Source organism: Ambystoma mexicanum, chromosome 3q, assembly GCF_040938575.1.
Source record: "Ambystoma mexicanum isolate Mex_15411 chromosome 3q, UKY_AmexF1_1, whole genome shotgun sequence".
NCBI lineage: Eukaryota > Metazoa > Chordata > Amphibia > Caudata > Ambystomatidae > Ambystoma > Ambystoma mexicanum.
Window position 1 is genome coordinate 271590256 of NC_090926.1, and position 18670 is coordinate 271608925.

Genomic DNA, 18670 nt, shown 5'->3' on the forward strand with positions numbered 1-18670 from the left:
TCATGCACTGTCACCGGTTGGCAAACCGACCGCTGCCCGGCCGTCCGAGAGCCCATTCGACCAGAGCGATCGCTGCTACCACGGCGTTCCTGTCTGGTGTGCCCCTGCTGGACATCTGCAGGGCTGCGACTTGGAGGTCGACGCACACCTTCACAAGATTCCACTGCGTCGATCGGGACTCCAGGGAGGAGTCCAGGGTCGGCCAACCAGTGCTGCGCAACCTGTTCGCCTAAGGTGAGCCTGGTGAGGAGGTAAGAGTTGCTTAATGTTGAGTTGTTGTATTTCTTAATGTTGAGCCTGTTAACACCTCCCGTGGTTGTGCATGTGTGTACTGCTATGCATTCTCTTATTCATGAGCATGTGAATCGATGCCAGACCCCATGCTGGAGAAGGAACAAGTTACTTACCTGTAACTGTTGTTCTCCAGCATGGGTCTGTCATGGATTCACATCCGAACCCTCCCGCCTACCCCTCTGCGGCTCTTCACTTGGTCATACTGCCACTTTACGTGCTACCAAATCTGAGGATGGCTGCAGAGGCGGGGCTTAGGGAGAGGGCAGTATGACCCAGAGACCCGTGATTGGTTACTACTAAGAAAGACAGATCAGAAACGAAACTGATACTGATTTTTTTCTATACCGAGGATTCCCGGCCTGATGACGGGGAATATTCATGAGCATGTGAATCCATGCCAGACCCATGCTGGAGAATAACAGTTACAGGTAAGTAAATTGTTCCATGTTACATGAGAAACTAGACAAAGGGGATACTAAGTAACCGCTCCAGCACCCTATTGTAAGAAAGTGTGTGCTGGGTCTAGAAAGTTACAACATGCAAGTAGTCAACTTCACTTCACTGCTCTTGGAAACTTTAGTTTCACCAAGAAAAGGTATTTAAACCTTTGGAAAATCTGGAAGACTTCCCTGTATCATCACACTGAAGGTGCTGTGTGGCACAATGTAAAGATGATGCCTATGGAGTTTGTCTGACTCCAAAGTCAAAAGAAAGAGTCCAAATCACAGAATAATACATGAGAGAGTGGGAAAAAGGTCTCTCTATCTCTCCAGGTTAGAAATTAAAAAGTCCTCAAGTCCAGAGCTGGGTGTCTCTAAGGTAGAAGGGAATTAGCACATTTCTGAGAATTCTCCCTAACAGACCCCAAGACGAACTCATCTGAAAATCCTCTTGTTGCTAGCTTTACTTCCATTGCTGCTGCAGGAACCGAGTGCCAGGGAGAGGAACATCAGTATCGAGTGCATCGTTTTGAAGTTCGACCTGAGCTCCAGGAAATTCCTACGGACTCCCTCAAAGCAAGACAAACCAGGCCTGAGCCATCTCAACAGAGTGTTGGACCCCAGAAGCAAGGAAAGCCCACCAGGTATCTGAGAACCGCAGTTGTGCCATTCGCGAGAAGCTGAAACTGCAAAGTGCAGCGGATCTGAACCTTTCACATTCCTGCCGCCGACCTTCGAATCGTAGTGCAGGAGTCCCCAGACATCCTCCCTCTTGTCCCCACGACTGAGGCCCAGGAACAACCGGATCTGCCATACTACCACAGGAACAGAAGCCAGCTGGAACCAATTTCTTCAGACCTAAGATATTGTAAACTAAGGGGTACTTACCTCTTTCTGTTTAACTTGCTTGTTCTCAGTTGTGATTTGCAATTGTTGCCTTTTGCAGAGTTCCTTGCAGCATTGCCCATCACAAGCCTTCCAGCTAGTGGCCCAACAGTGATTTCATTTTCAACAAAAACTCTCTATAACATTGTGCTAGACTTTTTCCTTGCCCTCATGAAGTGCCTCAGCTCCCCTATACTTTGCTCAATTGACATTGGCTGTCCTGGCTCCCTGAAGACTCTTCTAACCCCCCCTGCCTTTGTGTTTTAACTATCCCTCCATAATGTCATACATTCCTTACTTGTATAGCTGGGATAGGGATGATCTTTATTGCATTGGGGTGGGGGGGTTCAAAAGTACTTAACCGTTTGAGAAACCTGGTAACTATTGTTTCCTTAACTAACCTTATTCTTTTTGACACCCTCCTCAGTATTGCTCTAAATGTACCGTTGATATATCAATGTCCACAGTGTCCTTACTATTGAAGTCACCTGAGGGTGTAGGAAGTGTTCTGTCTGTATGCCATCCCAAATGGGTATCTACTGGTTTATTGAAACAGAGTGTGTATTTTGATTAAGTGTTACATATGTGCTCCCTTCTAAAGAAGGCTTATTCAAACTGACTGTTAAATTAATAAATAAATGTTTAATCAAAAAACCTTGAGTGGAAGTGTTATTTGGATACTTGTCAATGTGACACTGGTTTGGAGGTCATAATGCCCCCAGCCAATGACTGCTCCCTCCCCAAGCTTCTTCTTTGGCAGCCATCTTCAGATTCTTTTCCTCACGTTTAAGTGTTGGGAGTCCTTGTGTGTCGCTCTTAGAGCTTTTTCTGCATTTTCGCAGTTTTTGCTTGGAAATTCCTATTTTTGTTCAATAGAGCCTGTGTGCTCTTCGTCTCTTCATCCGCCAATCAGGGATCTGTTTTTCGGCGTCTTTAAACCCCCCTCAAGGACAGAATCGTCAAGTGTTTTTTCTTCGAAGATTCCAGAAGGCCATCAGGCCTACACCACACACCTGACCATGTCGTTGGAGGAGGACGACGGGGGTTCCTCTTCACGCTCTGCACCAACTGCGGTTGAGGAATGTGTTTGAGTAGGTCAAGCATTCCCAGTACCCCAATTGTCTCCACCTGGTGCTCAAGGAGGAGGATTGCGAGATCTATCGTGCCTTTACCAAGCGCACAGTCCAGGATCGGCACAGCAGATTTGCGGCGTGACTCAATGCCAAGTCCTCTACCCCGTGTGGTTCACAGGGGCATGCCTCACCCACATCCGGCCAGTCAGAGCGGGCTTCTAAGTCCTTTGAGGGCACGCCATCCGTGGAGTCCGAAGACGAGGCCAAGCACTGCAAGTCTGTTTCCTCCGGGGTCGCAGCGCTAGCGGGTCCCTCGTCGAGCAGGACGCTATATTCTTCTCCATCGGCCTCCATCTCCAGCCATCGCTCCAGTTCTTCGTCGAAGAGGAAGTCGGCTACCCCTGGGAAGCTGCGGTAGAAACCAGAGAAGGCTAAGCCACAGGATAAGGTGTCCGACCTGCCCGTGAAGGCCCAAGTGATCCAGGCTAAATCGTCTTGGTGGTGGCTGCTGGTGGCCCGGCATGAAGAACACATCCTTGAGCTGCGGTTTGAGGTTCGGGCCATGTTAAAAAAGGGGGCGATGGAGTTGGTCCCAAAGCGTCTCCAGGGCTCTGGAGTTTAGTCCAGATGCTTCTTATAAAGAAAGAAGACCGGGGGCTGGAGGCCCATTCTCAATATATACGACGACTCAACAAGTTCATCAAGTCCCAGAAAATTCAGGATGGTCGCATTGCAACACGTGCTCGGCCACCTGGAGGAGGGAGACTTCCTGTCATGACTGGATCTAGAGGACACATTCTCTCATGTCCCCATTCACGAGAAACATTGCAAGTTCCTTCGCTTTGTTGTACAGGGAAAGCACTACCATTTCAAGGCCCTTCCCTTCGCACTGAAGTCGGCGCCCAGAGTCTTTATTAAGTGCCTGGCACCGGTGGAGGCCCATCTGCACCTACAAGGGATGCAGGTAAACCCATACCTCGACGACTGACTCATCCGTGCCAAGTCAAGGGAGATTGCTGCGATCACACAGAGAGGACCGTCAGGCTGCTGTCAGAGCTGGGGTTCTCTGTGACCTATCCGAAGTCCTGCTTGATTCCATCGCAAGACGCTCTGTTCCTGGGGTCCAGGCTCAACACAGTCTCCTGCCTGGCGGCTCCCTCAGAAGACAGAATAGGGTCCATTCTGGGCAAGGTGTGACGGCTGTTGGCACTGAAGATTGCCACAATGAGGACCATCAAGTCGCTGCTCCGCATGATGTCGTTGTGCATCTATCTGATCAGACTCTGCAGGTTGCGGATGCAACCCCTTCAGGAGTTCCTGGATGCTTGCTGGACCCAGGTGTCCGGAAGCTTCACAGACAAGATTGTCCTCGACGAGGAGTTCCGTCGAGCGATAAGGTGGTGAGGCATCTGCTCCAACATCGCCGGGGGCACGGATTTCCAGAGTTCTCCTTAGCATGGATGCTTCGCTGGAGGACTGGGAAGCCCACACCAGACATCTCAACGCCAGAGGCCTGTGGCTACCGGAAGAGAGGGGTCTCCACATCAACATCCTGGAGCTGCGAGCAGTGTTTTCGGCCCTCAAGTCATTCCTTTCGTCCCTCAAGGGCAAGGTGGTGAGGTCTTCACAGACAATACCACTACTATGTTCAACATCAGGAAGTTTGGGGGGGCGGATCCCCAGCGCTCTCCATGGAGGCGCAGGACCTTTGGCACTGGACCATCGCCCAGAACATGTACCTCGTTCCTTTTCACCTGCGGAGGGTCATGAACACCATTGCCGACTCCCTCAGCAGAGAGCTGCGCTCCTGCCATGAATGGGAACTTCGCCAAGATCAAGTGGACAGTCTCTTCCTCTAGTGGTGCAGACCTCAGATCGCCCTGTTTGCGACACCAACGAACTCCAAATGTCAAAGATTCGACCTGCCAAATACCATGGGGTATGCGTTCTCCTTCCCGTGGGAAGGCTTGTTCCTGTACACGTTTCCTCCGTTGCCCCTCTTGCTGCGAGTCATCAATTGACTCAAATGGTGTTGGTGAAAGATGATCCTCGTCGCCCCGGTGTGGCCAGGCAGATTTGGTACCCAGACGTTCTCAGCCTGAGAACGTCACCACCAGTCAAGCTGCCCGTGGTCGTTCATCTGCTCACCAGAGAAAGGGGCGCAATCCTGCATCACGACCCAGGATCGCTGATCCTGATGACTTGGCTCTTGCAGCCTTTGAGTTCGGTGGGTACAAGCTTCCGGCGGACTCCAGGGAGGTCCTTGCCAGGGCCAGATCGTCATCGACTCTTAAGTGCTATGGGCACAAGTGGAAGCGCTTCGCGACGTGTTGCCGGACACAGAAGATCAACCCTCTGAGGGTCATGGCCCCGCAGATCCTTCTGTACTTATTGTCCTTGGCCAAGGCGGGACTAGCGCAATCCTCCATCAAAGTGCATCTGGCGGCTATCCCGTTACACCAAATCTCCAGGACTGTTTTCTCTTTGGTCACACTGTCTGGTTAAGGTGTTTCTTAAAAGCCTCTTCCGGTGGTTCCCGCCGGTGAAGTCGCCCGCCCGGGCGTGGGAACTCAACATGGTTCTGACTAGGCTCATGGATGTCCCTTCCGTGCCTATGCATCAAGCTCCTCTCAAGTACCTTTTGTGGAAGAGGGCTTTCCTCGTGGCCATCACCTCTGCCAGGAGAGTAGTTGAGGTCCAGGCCCTGTCCTGCAAGCAGCTTGTCTGACTTTCCACAATACGAGGGTGGTGCTGAGGACGCACCCCCCTTTCATGCCGAAGTTTCCGTCGGAATTCCGTCTCAACAAACCTTTGGTGTTGCCTGCGTTTTTTCCGACGCCTTTGTCCCCAGCTGACAGGACTTTGTACTCGCTGGATGTGGCGCGTGCGCTGAAGTTCTATGTGGCTCGCAGAAAGTTTCCGGAAGAATTCTTAACTTTTTGTGATCTTTGGTCTTGTTAACCATGAGAAGGCCTTGTCCAAGGCTTCCATCTCCAGGTGGTTCTCCGGCTGCATCACTCGTCACCGGTTGGTAAACCGACCGCTGCCTGGCCCTCCGAGAGACCATTCTACCAGAGCGACAACGGCATTCCTGTCTCTTGTGCCCCTGCTGGACACCTGCAGGGCTGCTACGTGGAGGTCTACGCACACCTTTGTAAAATTCTACTGCGTCGACAGGGATTCCAGAGAGGAGTTCAGGGTCAGCCAAGCAGTGCTGCACAACCTGTTCATTTTAAAGGTGAGCCTGGTCCGAAGGTAAGAGTAATTGCCTCTGTTGAGCCTTGGCACCTCCCGTGGTTGTGTATGTATGTACTGCTATGTATTCTTTATTCATGAGCATGTGAATCCATGCCAGACCCCGTGCTGGAGAACGAACAATTAACTTACCTGTAACTGTTTCTCCACCATGGGTCTGGCATGGATTCACATGCAAGACCCCCCCACCCCTGCCCCTCTACATACTGCCACTTTACGTGCTACCAAATCTGAAGATGGCTGCGAGAGGAGAGGGTTGGGGTGGGCCATTCATTGGCTGCGGGCAGTATGACCCAGAGCTCAGTGATTGGTTTAGTGGAGAAAGACAGTTTGTAAGTGAAAGTGCAACTTTTTTTTCTTTTACCGAGGATTCCCAGCCTGACGATGTGGAATATTCATGAGCATGTGAATCCATGCCAGACCCATGCTAGAGAACAACAGTTACAGGTAAATAACGTGTTCCTTATCTTTCAGGCCATATTACCAAGGTTTGATGACCAAAAGGAAGTGGAATCGAATGTTAAAATACAAAGGGACTGGTTCACAATTTTATCCAATGGATGATAGGTGGGAGACAAATCCTTTGCGTTTACTTACTCCATTGACTCTTATTTTCCCAGATTACTTGATGGGTTGACCGGGGGTCGTTGGAGGTTGGATTTCCCACGTTGGTTCTGGTGTGAGGTGCCTAGGAGCTGTGGGTGCAAGGGTCCCTCATTTCATATGAAGGATAAAACCCCAGCTGTAGAAAAAATAAAATGCAAGATTCACCGATAGCCTCTTCAGGACACTTCACAGGATGGGTAAAGGTGAGTTCCAGCGACCACCAAAGTTCCAGGTGTAAACGCAGAACGGCGCCGCTTCTGGCGAGGTAGCGCCCGAGAGAGCTGGTCAGTCCACCGAGTGGTCCAGGGACACTTCCGAAGTCTCAAGACAGATGGATCCTCGAGACGGTGTTGAGACTAGTTAGTTCCACTAGTACAAGGGCTGAAGCACCGCTCAGGGTCTTCATAAATCTAGGGTGATGCAAAAGTATCCCCATTTCACTGCATTGCAAAATCATGCGTGCAATGTTGAAAAGTCACAAAAGGTAAAAGACAAAAGGTTAAAAGGCAAACCTAGTTTCCCAGTACTGAAAGTCTGAAGGACTGGTGAGTTTCCCAATAACAAATGAGCAAAAGGCAAGGGAAGTAGGAGGCTTTACGTCCTCTAAAAAAGTATCAACAGGTCTGAAAACAAGCTAATATATTGGGGGCCCACAGGAAACTATGTAGGGAAAGTTGCAAAAAGATAAATATTTCCCAATACCTGATGCCCCAAAATTCCCCACTTTGAGGGATGGTTCTTTGCTAGTGGAATGGTCATGGATGGTCCAGGTTAGTGGTCAAATGTGTTGTGCTTCATGATGCTCCAATTTTGAGATCTTGTGATGAAACAACATTAAAGTAATATTGGATTTGGACTTGGATGATTTTGGGTGCATTGTTATCTGCACCCATGTACTTCGTTCTTTTAGGAGTAAATGTTTTTTGTGTACAATGCTCAAGGTCTATACAAATATGTAAAAATTGGTCTTCAGACGGTATTGAACTCCATTAATTGCTCATTGTGTTTGACTTTTTAAAATGCTAATACATGCCTTTATTTATAGACAGTACCAGTTTCACATACACAATCTTGCAGCATAGAAAATAACATTTCCATTTGGAAATATTCAATAAAGTATAAACCAGCGTTTTTCTGTGAAGGGTTCTGAAATATCCTGACCCCCAGTAGTGCATAATCCAGATTCAGATCAACCATAGGCTCTAGTAAAATGTACAGATTTATAGATCAGAAGTGGATATAGACTGGTGGCATTATGCATTAAGTAGGGATCAGTGAAGCAGTCTTCCAAACGTGGTCAGAAAACCTTAAGTGAACTATGAAATATTCTGCCTATCTATGCATGTCATGTAGAGCATCTTTAAGCTAGCTTATGAGCACTGGTGTAACAGGTATGCAATTTCTTAAACTAACCTACAGACGTAAACACAGGCAAGTACTCCCATTAAGTTTCTGAATGTCTGTGGCCCATGCAGACAATTCTCCCTTGTTCATTCTCGCTGAATCTTCCTTTACTCTGTTGATAATAGCAAGTCAGCTTTCAAGGCTCGCACCCAACTTAAAGGCTATGCCATGTCACTTTCTAACGCTTTCTTTTTGTTTTTGGCTTGACAGCTGCCTATGGGAACACAGATTCCCTGCATCTTTTGATTGACAGTGGAGACCGGATGGGCACTACTGACGTGACTGATTCCCATGGCCAGTAAGTTGTTTTTTGCCTTCCTGAAGGTGAAGTGTGGGGAGCTCGAGAGATTTCAAGGTTTTTCAGTTGATTATTTTATTTTATCTAGCTGGTTTTATGTTAACAGGTTTTTCAAACACGGCAGGATAAGACTGCTCTACCTCACACAATATAATACTGAGCCACCTTATATATACCTGTATTCTAGGATTGGTATCGAGTTGTTGCAATGGTGCAAGCCCTTGAGAAAATGTAACATTCATGCTTTAGCGTTTGTTGGAGGTAAGCCATGGTGATGATCCGACTGCAATAACTTGCTAAAAGTACATGCATGAAGCCATCTGGGCAGACAACCTGAATAGGTCATGTTTAAGGCAGCTCGTTTTATCCATGTGTGCCCTGAACTAAAACATTTTTTTTGTTTATGCAAGAATGTGTAAACCACCAGATATGAAAGGTGATCCTTGATGAGGTGTTAGAATAGTTTGCCATCTAGTGCTTGGCCTGGAGTATTACACTTTTTAAAATGTTTATTTTACTAAACTTGTACTTGGTCATTGATGGGGACACATCAGTAATGTAATCCGTGTTGCTCTCTGCCCATCCAGGTCATCTTTTTTTGTTTTGTGTATATTGTGATGAATCCCCGGATGTCGTCACTTCTCCCCTAGGGGCAGCCCCTCTCCACGAGGACAGGGAGGTGAGGCTGCTACCCGATAGTCCCTGGGGTGGTACTCAGGGGTCAGGGGGGTGGATCTCAAGGTGAGGGAAGCCCCCTATGGGTTTAGTGACGGCCTCGGGAGAACGTGGTATCCCCATGGCCCGCCTTTTCTTAACACTGGGGAGGACACAGTTATATCGAGTGGGGAGGAGTTTGCCAAAAAGCCTAATTAGCTAATTGCGCTTTCCAAATAGTCTCTTGTGCACATGTGTTGTGCTAAAAGACACATGCTCTACCGCATTGGTTGTTGCATGTGTTAGCTGTCATCCAGATGAAAAATGAACATTAGTTTTAATAGGTTTTCTCTGGATGAACAGGTGCAGGTTGAAATTGTAAAAACAATGAAGAATTTTTCTTCAACGATGTTCTCTCTGAAGATAGTTACAGGAAAGACTCCTGAATGCTTAGGCAGGGGGTCCTTAATCCGAACGAGCGTAACCTGTGTATTTCATGTTGTGCACTAGGTATGGTCGTTCTCTAGCCGACCGGTTTCTGTGGAACAAATTAGTGGGCCACATTCATCAGGGCTTCGCAGGGCATCTGGGTATGTGCCTGCTGGGAATCACATCTGTATCTCTTCAAAAACACTCCCTGTAGAGGTGACAAGGAGGGAGGGGAGAGAGATTGGGCACAGGTAAATATCTAGTGCTATGTCCAAAGATTGTCTCGAAACACTACATTAGTATATAATGAGGGGAGGCTTACCCGCTCCGTGTGTTCTGGTAACTTAGCACGGTGGGTGAGACGGCCCGGAACCTGTGGGCCAAAAGACAATGAATACTGTCAATAGTGATGCCTAAGTGCATCGTTTCGGAAAAGCAACAGGTAGCATGATAATTGCTATCTATTTTAACCAAATTGAGTGTATATCCTGTCTACAGCGACACGCGCAGCGTGGTCACTGATGGTTTAGCAAACCTACGAGGACATCCTGAGTCTACACATTGAGTCGCGTGTCTGAGTCAAGGACACCACGCTCGAGGGGAGGGAAAGGGTGGGGGGGTTTGGGGGGGTTGGCAGTCCGAGGCAAACCGCGAGGGGTGGTCGCTTACCTTGGAGCGTTTGTCTCTGTTCGCGTAACAAACCGCGCGCAAGAGATGTGTTTCTCAGCGGGCGGCGTTCGCAGACTGTTTTTATTTCCATTGTGTGCCGCGCGCGCGCGCCTGGCTCTAGCATGGCCGCCCCATCGGAAGGAGGCGGCGGCCATCGCAGAGTCAGGCAACGCGCGTCGCGGATCGCAGGGACATCGGCCAGCCACATTGTGCCTGGAGGGCACTGGTCACCGAAAAGGTATGATTCATTACTGTATGTTCAATGGCAATAGTTCACATGACCCCATAGCTCTCACACAGTGCGAGCGAATGCAGAGGAATGCAATGTAGAGAGAAGCAGAAAAGCACAAATCACAACACTATATCACAACATGAAATTAGAGGAATAACCACTGGTCCACTTTCAATCTGGCTCATAAGGTTGCCAATGATTGCTAGTGCGTTGCTTCATTCAGCCCAAATTTGTCTGTTTTGAGACGGAAAATCCAAAGTTGTTCCCGTCTGAACAGCAAGTTCTGTATATTCCCCCCTCTGGTGGGGATGGCCATTTTTATATCACAACATGAAATTCTTTTTAATGCAAACCTTGGGGTTTCTATACTGTGCTGGCCGACGTTGAGGATTGGCCAAAGTTTCACGATTTCTTTCTTGATCTTGTTGATGAGTGGAGAGAAGCTCATTACTGCTGTTATAATGTTGTTGGCTTCATTCGGCTTGGCATGATGTTCCATAGTGACTTCGCGTGGGATGTTACTGGCTCGTTTACGTGCCAGAACGCATGCGTTCATACCTCAAGGACACTACAGCCGTTCTAGAACTCATCAAGGACCGCCCTTTCAATCCTGCACACAACATCCTGGTGACACTGAACATCGAATCCCTCTACACTAAGATCCCCCAAATGGCCACACTCAGAGTCATTGAGCAAATACTACGAGAAAGAGATCCTCCCATGCAAACTCCAGTTACCCTAGTGATGCAATTGGCGGAGATTGCCTTGACCAAAAATTTCTTCATCTATGAGAACTCGTTCTACGAACAAGTTTCTGGGACGGCAATGGGAGCCACATTTGCCCCGAGTCTTGCGAACTTATACGTAGCCAACTTTGAAGAAGAAAGAATCTACAATCCAGCTAACCCATGGCTACCCAAATTGGAATTATGGTCTAGATACATTGACGATGTGTTACTCATCTTCAAAGGCACTGAACCTGAGCTTGTATTGTTCATGACATGGCTCAACAGTCAGAACCCCTTTCTCAATTTCTCAGAGACCCATAGTACAGAGTCTGTACATTTCCTAGATCTCACTCTCGAGATACGAAATGCAACCATCCACAGCACAGTGTTTAACAAACCTACGGCTTGAAACTCACTTACTCACCTACGGGAGCTTCCACCCTACCAGTTTGAGAAGGAACTTACCGTTTGGACAATTCCTTAGATACCGGAGAAACTGTTCAACATTACTAGATTACAATCGACAATCAGCAGACCTCGCAACTAAACTCCACAATAGGGGGTATCCTAAACGTATAATTAAACAGGCACGTAAACGAGCCAGTAACATCCCACGCGAAGTCACTATGGAACATCATGCCAAGCCGAATGAAGCCAACAACATAACAGCAGTAATGAGCTTCTCTCCACTCATCAACAAGATCAAGAAAGAAATTGTGAAACTTTGGCCAATCCTCAACGTCGGCCAGCACAGTATAGAAACCCCAAGGTTTGCATTAAAAAGAAGGAAGAACTTACGTGACGCCCTCGTACATTCATACAAAGAAATAGAACCCAAACCAAACACACTGTGGGGACAGAACCCAGCAACTGGCCACACTCCTTGTGGCGCATGTAATGCTTGCTCCAGCACCAAGAGAACCACCTCCATTGACATAGGGTGGCATTTCCCGTGGATTCAAAAATCATTTACGAACTGCAACAGCAGTAACGTGATTTACATCATTACATGCCCCTGCAACAAACGCTACGTAGGCATGACAACACGTCCTATTAAAACACGCCTTGCAGAACATAGATCATGCATCCGCACGAAGATGATTACGGCACCTATGGTGGAACATTTTCTAGCCCAAAAGCACACCCCGGCAGATTTCACTTGGACAATAATCGAAAAAATGGCCATCCCCACCAGAGGGGGGAATATACAGAACTTGCTGTTCAGACGGGAACAACTTTGGATTTTCCGTCTCAAAACAGACAAATTTGGGCTGAATGAAGCAACGCACTGGCAATCATTGGCATCCTTATGAGCCAGATTGAAAGTGGACCAGTGGTTATTCCTCTAATTTCATGTTGTGATATAGTGTTGTGATTTGTGCTTTTCTGCTTCTCTCTACATTGCATTCCTCTGCATTCGCTCGCACTGTGTGAGAGCTATGGGGTCATGTGAACTATTGCCATTGAACATATAGTAATGAATCATACCTTTTCGGTGACCAGTGCCCTCCAGGCACAATGTGGCTGGCCGATGTCCCTGCGATCCGCGACGCGCGTTGCCTGACTCTGCGATGGCCGCCGCCTCCTTCCGATGGGGCGGCCATGCTAGAGCCAGGCGCGCGCGCGCGGCACACAATGGAAATAAAAACAGTCTGCGAACGCCGCCTGCTGAGAAACACATCTCTCGCGCGCGGTTTGTTACGCGAACAGAGACAAACGCTCCAAGGTAAGCGACCACCCCTCGCGGTTTGCCTCGGACTGCCAACCCCCCCCACCCTTTCCCTCCCCTCGAGCGTGGTGTCCTTGACTCAGACACGCGACTCAATGTGTAGACTCAGGATGTCCTCGTAGGTTTGCTAAACCATCAGTGACCACGCGGCGCGTGTCGCTGTAGACAGGATATACACTCAATTTGGTTAAAATAGATAGCAATTATCATGCTACCTGTTGCTTTTCCGAAACGATGCACTTAGGCATCACTATTGACAGTATTCATTGTGTTTTGGCCCACAGGTTCCGGGCCGTCTCACCCACCGTGCTAAGTTACCAGACCACACGGAGCGGGTAAGCCTCCCCTCATTATATACTAATGTAGTGTTTCGAGACAATCTTTGGACATAGCACTAGATATTTACCTGTGCCCAATCTCTCTCCCCTCCCTCCTTGTCACCTCTACAGGGAGTGTTTTTGAAGAGATACAGATGTGATTCCCAGCAGGGAACTGTGCAATACACAGTTGAGATACCCATAAGTAGTCCCCTTTGACTTTGTTGAGTCCGCCTTTCCTTAACCCACCATCCCTAGTCTTCCTATCTGTTTCCTTAAAACCAGTAGGAAGGCCTGGGACGAGGAGGAGTGTGGACTCCATAAGGGACCGATCTTCCTGATTTACTGAGATGAGGTAGAGGCCAACTGACTCACTCTGGGAGTCCTCAAGATCAGTACTAGGACGAGGAAGAAGTGCAGAAGCATAGAGAGCACTTATGAAAACCTGAATGAATGGCCTAGTCTTTTCTGACCTCTGATTGGGCTCCCTGATTGATTACTCCCTGGAGGAACCGGATGATTCGGAGGCAGCCAAAACGAGTGAGTTGGTCAGAAAGCAGAGACCGGGACGCTCACCAGGAGGTAGAGCCGTCACAGAAGGGCCTGCCAGGCACGGAACAACAGAGCCACAGACGAAGTGGGCGTCCAGCTGAGCAAGAGAGTTGATATGCGCAGCCCGTGAGACTGCAAGCAACAGACGAGAAACGCTGTGGAGACTCTGCAGCAAGAGAACAAGTCACGGGAGAACGAAAGAAAAGAAAGGCAACCCTGCAACCGACCATTGATCACTGGCAAGCCTCTCTCAAGTATCTGGGCTAGCGGGTGGTTGCTGCGACCCAGGAAAAGCCGAGAAGCCATAGTCAGTGGGTCAGAGAACCATACCCGATATCGAGCAGTGCCCCAAGTATCTTCACCATCACAGTACCTGGTGGGTTGCTTAGTTCTGTCTGCCCAAGTACAGAGCAGAAGAACCATGGGTCTGGGCCCGAGAGAAAGAAATAAATACCAAGAGGCCTGGGGCCAGAGAGAAAAGAAACCAACATGAAGTGCTCTGGAACCCAACAAAAAGAATACCTGGCAGGATAATGAACCAGGTATATGTATTGGGAACCGCGAAGAGACAAGAAGGGTCATGGGACCACACCCAATAAGATCTGATTCTGAAGTCATCTTCATAGTCACAGTACCTGGCTTGGTAGAGAGCCAGGTGTACTGTGAACTTTGTGAACACTGTGAGCATTGAGAAAGGCCAGGGGAAAGTGTGGTTCTACCTCCCCCCCTCCCCCTGATGTTGACGAACATTGTGAAAGAAGCCAATAGAAGGGAGTCATTCTCTTGCATTGTTAATTACACTACAAAGGTCAGAAAAAGGAAGACACTTGCCCTGGCATTTGAAAAACCACTGCAAAATCTGATTACTGGGAAGATATGAGATTTTCTTTCTATGTACCTTGCTGGAACCCCAATCCAAGGAACATTTTGAGATTTTTGATTTGTACCCTTTGAGAAGAACATTTCATTTGCATCGTCCAGAAGTGAACTTTGGGCTGTCGTTCAGAAGCAGGGAGCCACTCTAATGGACCAAGAAGACCACTCCTTTTCCTTTAGTTTATAGTGTAAGGGTCGGAAATAGGTTTGGACACCTGACGGTAGACTTTTTTGCTTCAGATGGGCATCCTGACAGACTAGTTGAGGCAGGGAATCCCCCCTTAGAACTGTGGTCAGATAGGGTGTTCTCTTTCATTTTCTCACTAAAGTCTATGGCCAAAAGAATTACACATGTGTGTGTCGGTCTCCTACTTCTACACCCATACAATATGTATTTAGCTTTAACTCAAATATACAACAAATACATTGAAAACAGTTGCGACATAGATTTAATTTTCAAGCAGTGTGAATAAAACAAAAAATCATGGTCGGTCTGTAGTGGGATTATAAGCACCAGATACCATTTGCTGTCCGACAGTAGAAAGCCTGTCTCTCTTTCCACAACCGTCCATGTATTTCCCATCAAAGCCACCTGCAGGGCAGCAAGGACCAACTCTAATCAAAATATCATCATTAGTCATGCATGTAAGGGGCTCAAATGTACCGTGGCCACAGATCAGATGGCTATTGTAACAGATCCAGGAACTCGTCCCACCTCGAGTGCAGACTTTCTTCTCCTTCCCTAACAGCCCTCTGTACATATCTCTCTTGGCTGCAGTCCACCTTATCAGATCCCTCTGCCAGTCTTCAAACACTGGAGCCATTGCACTCTTCCACTGCATTGCTATCTGGCACTTCAGCAGTATAAACCTCACTGTAATAAATTGCCTGGTAACTTTCCCGGTTTTTACATGCAGGGAGTTTTCCTAGTAGGTGTTAGGAAAGTTGCTCTTTTAGCAACTTACCCTCCATATTCTATGGACCCCCAAACGTTTTGCTTTTGTTTTTACACCATGTCCTGACTTTTTACAGTCCTTCAGACTGTCTGTATTCTGGGAAACTTTTTCTCTTTTCTTTTTCCATGTTGTCTATTTTGGGTAACTTTTTCATGTTGCACAATGCATCTTCCAATGCAATGCAATGGGGATATTTTTGCATCACCCTAGATAAACACTCAAAGGATGTTTGGTTACTTCTAAATGTGCCTAAAGACAAGCTGGTGGCAGCAGTTACTTTTGTACCATTTTTAATGTCTTGTTTAGTTAGCCTTCTCGCGTTTGCCACGTTTGGCTACTAACTGTGGCTAGTGTCCTAACATGGGCGTGGCACGAGATTTTTAGCTTGTTCTTTGGTCATTGTTATTTGGCCTTCTTCCTGCCTTACCAGGTCAGGAATTCCCTTTCATGGTCATTAATTTGCCCGGGAAAGCAGTGCTTTTCAAGCCTAGTGCAGGCCATGTGTGTTGGAAGCCAGGAAGTGGGTTGTGACTGGCTGGTCCTATCATCAAACTGGTTTCAGGATGTCTGGAGTGTATGGATGAGTTTCACCGACAGTGGTCCCTGATTGGACCACTGCTGGGGGTGGGGGGTGATGTGTCTCAGATATTCTATTGGTTGTGCTTAGTTCTGGTGCTCCCCTCAGTTTAGAACAAGAAAAGCAGTCCTGCAGCCATTCCAGCAGATCTGAAGAGCCAAATATCTTGTGTAGCTGAGCAGACGAAGGAAAACCTGTTGACACATACTGAAGAGACCTGGCGACCATCTCTTGCAGCTGTCCCAGTGGAGCCCTATCTGGCTACTGATCTCTGAAGACCCTTGCTGTTGCTTTGTCACGTTGGACTGGTGGGACCAACCAGTCTCGACGTCTTCTCCTGGCCCTGCAGTTTGCAGTCTTCGGAAGTGTCCCATGGCCAACCAGTAGGCTACCCAACTCTGTTTTGTGCTACTTCACCAGCGTCAGCGTTCTGTGTTTTTGCCCGGAACTTCAGTGGTCTCCTACTAGTCCCATACGTTGCTTTCCTGTGAAGCTTTGTCATCCAAGCATCAAAGGGTCTGGAACTAGAAGGCTTCTTAAGACCATGACTACTGAGACACCTGTGTTCGCTGTGCATTGATGGCTGTCTCTCGATTTCCCCCATCTCGTTGAGTGCCTTGAATAGTCGTGCATCAGCGCCTGCTGCATTATTCCACTGGAAGAGATTGCACACAGCTCCTGAACCCAACCGAAACTTTGCTCCCGGGCCTCTTCGATCACTGGAACCAACAGCGGGAAAACCTACCACCAGCGACCCTCCTTTGACGTGCCAAGTCTGAGAAACAATCGGCTTGCAGGTGGTGAGTAGTAACAATACTTGTCCAGCATGGGGTCTGGCATGGATTCACATGCTCATGAATATTCTCTGTCAGGCCGAGAATCCTCAGTAAAAGAAAAAAACGATTTAAGTTTCACTTACAAACTGTATTTCTACTCTAAACCAATCACTGTACTCTGGGTCATACTGCCCCAGCCAATGACAGTCCTTTCCCTAAGCCCCTCCTCTGGCAGCCATCTTCAGATTTTTACCGCACGTTCAAGTGTTGGAGTCCTCGAGTTTTGCTCCGTGAGTGAGCTACTTCTACTGTTTTTTGTTTTTAGACGGAAAAAGTTTCTGTTTTTGTCAATAAAGAGCCTTTGTGCTCTTCTCTCCATCTGCCGGCAGCAGGGATCCTCTTGTCTGTGAATTTCAGCGACCCTCAAATGCAAGGATCGTCGAAGTTTCCAGAAGGCCATCAGGCCTACTCCGCACCATGACAGAGGAGAAGTAAGTAAGGTCTCTTTTCAATCTCTGCACCAGATGCAGACTACAGAACGTGTTTGTGGAGGATAAACCCCTTCAATGCCTCTAATGGATTCACCCGGACCAAAAAGATGGATAGTTCGAGATCTGCCTCGGCTTCGCCAAGAAAACGATGAAGGATCGACACAGTAGACTGGCGGCGTGACTAAACGGCAAGGCCTCTGCCCCGTGCCCCAAGCAGGGTCGTGCCTCACCCAGGACCGTGTTACCAAAAAACAGGTAAGGTTCCCAAACTTTTTTATCGGGGGACCCAGACTCAAAGGGAACTAGCTCGTAGATGAGCACAATATGCAACATGAAAGTGAGTCTGGTACCCCTCTTTCCATTCCCCAGTGTTCTAAAACGAAGCCACAATTGAATCAACCACAGATGCCTCACATATAGGCTACTGTCTACAAACCTAAACCCAAAATGTATATAATGATTAAAAAAGACTTGATTGAAAAATTTATTATTTGCACATGTTGTATAACATTAAAAGGCACTAGGTGCCAAACACACAATAAGACACATTTTAGGGCACTTTGCCAATGAATTAAAAAGGTATGAATCACAAGAAAAAACCAAAAAAAACGTTGTTCAACAATCAAACGTCTCAGAAAGGGGATACACACAACAACAAGGTCTTATAGCAAGGTTTCATATCATTCGAACCACTTTGTTCATGTGAAACACAATCCCATATTGAATTAGCATGGGTATTCTAGATCGTTGTCGACATGTTTCGGCCTTTAATTTATTCCAGACACTATCCCTAGTGTCTTTAAACTTTCTTTTCTATGGCCATCTTCAGGACAGAATTTCTTCAAATTAAGTCAACATAGACTTTATACCCCAACAGTAGATTTGAACAACTGAATCTTTTCCATATATAGCCCGTGATTTATTAAATATACAGGCCTCTCGTAGAAAGTATCCCACGGCACAGCTACACGGCTTCTTGCGTTGCCAAAATCATCCGGAGGGAGCGAATGCCAAAAGACAAAGGTCATTTACGCTGTCCTTATTTTGGTGTTCATGCGTTGGTGTTTTGTCTTTTGGCATTCGCTCCCTCCGGATGATTTTGGCAACGCAAGAAGCCGTGTAGCTGTGCCGTGGGATACTTTCTACGAGAGGCCTGTATATTTAATAAATCACGGGCTATATATGGAAAAGATTCAGTTGTTCAAATCTACTGTTGGGGTATAAAGTCTATGTTGACTTAATTTGAAGAAATTCTGTCCTGAAGATGGCCATAGAAAAGAAAGTTTAAAGACACTAGGGATAGTGTCTGGAATAAATTAAAGGCCGAAACATGTCGACAACGATCTAGAATACCCATGCTAATTCAATATGGGATTGTGTTTCACATGAACAAAGTGGTTCGAATGATATGAAACCTTGCTATAAGACC

General features: G+C 47.5%; 1 protein-coding gene across 3 annotated transcripts in view; it reads left to right on the forward strand.

Moving 5' to 3' along the window:
• Positions 1 to 18670, forward strand: part of ANKRD52 (ankyrin repeat domain 52) — a 1656133-nt gene that overhangs the window by 1081763 nt on the left and 555700 nt on the right. For all 3 annotated transcript variants that reach the window (XM_069653745.1, XM_069653746.1, XM_069653747.1), the window contains one exon: positions 8168 to 8255. In XM_069653745.1, the coding sequence (XP_069509846.1) occupies positions 8168 to 8255 (88 nt within the window). The remainder of the gene's footprint in view (positions 1 to 8167; positions 8256 to 18670) is intronic.